The sequence below is a fragment of the Cyrtonyx montezumae genome, unplaced genomic scaffold, assembly GCF_038088225.1.
Source record: "Cyrtonyx montezumae isolate F1298 unplaced genomic scaffold, pur_monq_1.0 scaffold_31, whole genome shotgun sequence".
NCBI classification, from domain to species: domain Eukaryota; kingdom Metazoa; phylum Chordata; class Aves; order Galliformes; family Odontophoridae; genus Cyrtonyx; species Cyrtonyx montezumae.
The window spans coordinates 3746975-3750840 of NW_027072036.1; the positions used below are offsets into that span (position 1 = coordinate 3746975).

Below are 3866 nucleotides of genomic sequence, written 5' to 3' on the forward strand. Positions count from 1 at the left end.
GAATCATCAGAAAGGGTTACATTCATTACAGACGTATACAGCGTTTGCAAAGGATTCCTTGGGAAGGAAAAAAAAATAGAAAGAAAATAAAAGCGCATTATTTTCCAAATGAAATGTGCTCTGTGATCTATGGAATCCATTTCTCCATGAAGTCCAAAGCCCAACCTCTTTGCAAAGCTGGAACATCTGCACCCTGGGATGGTTCAATGCTGGTAAAGAGGGAACGAATGGGACGGAGGGGTCTGCGTGGGGCAGTGCACCTCGGGGGCAGGTGCAGCCAAACAGTGCTACAGATAGCAAAGGGCTGCACACCTTGGAAGGAAAAGCCTTTGGGAGGTGGTGTCCGTATCCACCAGGAGAGCAGGAGGGCACCAGTGCGCGGCCATTGACATGTTGCACTCGTCCCTGTATTGATCCGCTGCCTCGGCGGCCGCCCGAGCCCTTGGCAAAGGTCACTGTCTCTGTTCCCGTGTTACAAATGGGAGCACGGAGGCGAAGAGATTAATTTTCAGAAGTGATTAATGTTCCCGGTGCCCACCCTCATTCACGTTGGGCCTCAAGCCCCAGTGAAGTCTGGAGCTGGGTTAATTAAGGTGTCCCCTGCCCCTCTCCCAGCCCCGCCAGACACAGCCGTCGCTCACTGTCATTGCCTTTTCCCACAAACTCCTCCGCCCTTCATCCCGTGCCAGCCCTCAAACCGGCTCAGGGACTCCCCCAGGGCTGCTTTCTCTCCTCCCCAGCTCCACATGTCCCATGATGCTCAAACACTCTCGACCTCTCTGGGCTTTGTCCAGTGCTTCAGGCGAAGCTCCCACCTCCCCATGGTTCAGGACAGCTGCTGTCCTTTGCCTCTGCTTCACCATGGACAAGGCATTGTTAAACAACAGTCAGACGAGGCAGCTGCAGGGGAAGTTTCTCACAGCACCGAGTAACTGTTACAGAATCAAACTGCACTTTGTTCGAGTGCAGCATCACAACAAGAACGCTTTCTGACAGAGCAAGAGCAACGAAGCGTATCTCTAGAACAAGGAGCCCCCTTCCAACCCTGGGAGCTGCAAAAAGGGGTCGGGAAATGGGGTGTACTGTAAACAGACAGATGTGCGCTGCGATAGCTAATGTCTGCCAGTGCTGAACACGGTAACTCGCAGCTCTTGGTGCCCCTGCAGCCATACAGCTCCATACAGAGCATAACACACTGCATGCACAGGACTGTGCTGTGCTTTATTGGGCTGTACGGTACCAAACATGACACCATGCGATCCTGCACTGCAGCACACCGTGCTATATAGTACCATACCACACCGGACGGTACCATACCGTGCCACACAGCGCCGTACGGTACCGTACTGTGCCATACACCGCTGCACCGTCCCGCCCACGTGCTTTCCTCCCGCCACCGCCCCGGCCCGCGCCCGGCCCACGTGGCCGCCCGCCGCCCGGCATGAATGAAGCGCCCTCCACCAATCAGCGCCCGCCTCGCCGCCGGCCGCACGCGGACCTCCCCGCCGAGCGCGTCCCCGGCCAATCCCGCGGCGGCGGCCGTTCGCTCGCAGCCAATAGGAAGGGCGAGCGCTGGGCGGCGCCCCGTGCCGGCGGCGACCAATGGCGGAGCGGCGCGGGCCGGCGGTGGCGGCGGGCGGGCCAATGGGGCGCGGGGGCGTGGCCGGAGCGCGGCGGCGCGGCAGCCGGGCGCGGGGCTCTAAAGCGCGGCGCGGCACCGCGTCCCGCAGACGGCCATGGCCGCCGCCGCGCAGTACCTCCCGCGCTCTGCCGCGCTGCTGCACCCCGACGGCGACCGCCTGCACCAGGGCACCACGTACCGCGAGGTGCAGAAGATGATGCACCACGAGTACCTGCAGGGCCTGGCCCCCGCCGCCGCCGGGCACGCCGTCGGGCTGGCGCACCACCAGTGGCTGCCCAGCGCCGGCACGGACTGGGGTAGCGGCGGTGGAGGAGGAGGCGGCGCGCACCTCCCGCCGGCGGCCGAGCACGGCAAGGGCGGACCGGGCGGACCCCGCGAGGAGCTGCCTCCCGCAGCCGCCTTCCACCCGCGGCCGCACCTGGTGCCGCAGGCGGGCGGCTGGGCGCAGGGCGCGGGGCCGCCCCCCCACCTGCCCCCCATGTCGCCGCCGTCGGGGCAGCCGCTGCTTTACGGGCAGCCCTACGGCGGCCTCAACGGGATGCTGGGCCCGCCCGGCCCCGCGCTGCACCACGGGCACGGGCTGCGCGACCCGCTGGGCGCCGAGGAGGCGGCGGGCCACGAGCTGGCGGCCTCCCCCCCGCCGCCGCTGGGGCCGCCCGAGCCGTCGGACGAGGACGCGCCGAGCTCCGACGACCTGGAGCAGTTCGCCAAGCAGTTCAAGCAGCGGCGGATCAAGCTGGGCTTCACGCAGGCCGACGTCGGGCTGGCGCTCGGCACCCTCTACGGGAACGTCTTCTCGCAGACCACCATCTGCCGCTTCGAGGCGCTGCAGCTGAGCTTCAAGAACATGTGCAAGCTGAAGCCGCTGCTCAACAAGTGGCTGGAGGAGACGGACTCCAGCACGGGCAGCCCCACCAACCTGGACAAGATCGCGGCGCAGGGCAGGAAGCGCAAGAAGCGCACCTCCATCGAGGTGGGCGTCAAGGGCGCCCTGGAGAACCACTTCCTCAAGTGCCCCAAGCCCTCGGCGCACGAGATCACCTCCCTGGCGGACTCCCTGCAGCTGGAGAAGGAGGTGGTGCGGGTCTGGTTCTGCAACCGGCGGCAGAAGGAGAAGCGAATGACGCCGGCCGGGCTCCCGCACCCGCCCATGGAGGACGTTTACGCACAGGCGGACACTTCGCCGCTGCACCACGCGCTGCCCGGTGCCGTGCCGTGACCGCCGGCCCCGCCGCTGGGCCCCGACGGCGGCGGCGGAGCGGGTGCGGGCTGCGGGACGCGCCCCGGTTCCTTCCTTCCTTCCTCGGACTGGCCCGGCCCGGCCGCCCGCCCCAGCCCTATTTATTCGGGCGCCGGAGCCGCTCGCGGCCGCAGCAGAAGTAGCCAAAGGTTTGCGATCTCTAATTTATTCCCTCCCGCGGGGCCCCCGGCTCCGGCCCGGCCGCAGGACGCGGCGTTGCCCGCCCCGGCCCCTTTCTATTTATTTTCTAACCGTGCGCGGAGCTCTCTCCCTCCCGTTGGTAGGTTCGGTTCGGTTCACCCCCTCCTCTCCTCCTCCTCCCCCCCCTTCACCTTTCCCCTTTGGTTTCGGTTTTTTTTTTGTTGTTTTTGTTTTTTTGTTTTGTTTGTATCTTTATTGCAAAACCAATGTAGACTGCGAGGGTACGTTTCTATTTATGTTATAGTAAATATTTTATTACTTACATAAACCATTTACCCAGGAACCCGTCTCGTGTCGTCTTTCGGGAGCGGGGCGGCCCCGGGCCGGGACCGGGGACGGTGGTACCCCGATGCCCCCTCCCCCCCTTCCCGGTGTGCTCCCCGCGGCCGCTCGGTCCCACCCCGCGCTCCGTTCCCCCCGGAGGAGCCGGGAGCTCGTTATGTAGCACCGTACTTCTGTTTTAGAAAACAGAACTTCGCTTCTCGCCGGAATAACCGACGTCCGCGGGCAGAGCTCAAGACGCCGCATTTTTTCTTTTCTTTTTAATTTTTCCTATTTTATTGGCTCAGAGGTGTTGTGCCGTCCGAAGTTCTCACGGCTTCGTGCCCCGGTGGGGTCGCGGTTGCCCCAGGAAAGGCTGCAAACTGTTTTTTCTCCGCTCTGTGTACGAGGAGCGTCTCCTAACGCGCTTCTCTTTCAGCTCGGTGGGGACTGCGGCCGCCGCTGCGCGTCCTCGGGGTCCTGCGGTGTTTTGTGCGGGGGGGACTGTGCCGTGTGCGCCTG

At 64.0% G+C, this 3866-nt stretch overlaps 1 protein-coding gene across 1 annotated transcript; it reads left to right on the top strand.

The window, feature by feature from the left end:
- The first annotated feature begins 1736 nt into the window (after nucleotides 1-1736).
- On the top strand, nucleotides 1737-3203 carry POU3F1 (POU class 3 homeobox 1). Its single transcript, XM_065744464.1, has one exon. It carries the CDS (start codon nucleotides 1737-1739, stop codon nucleotides 2859-2861), a length of 1125 nt encoding a protein of 374 aa, XP_065600536.1. The 3' UTR covers nucleotides 2862-3203.
- Nucleotides 3204-3866: the final 663 nt, after the last annotated feature.

What these genes read in the sequence shown, in the direction of transcription:
- POU3F1 (XM_065744464.1), top strand. Translation starts at nt 1,737, where the DNA reads ATGGCCGCCGCCGCGCAGTACCTCCCGCGCTCTGCCGCGCTGCTGCAC.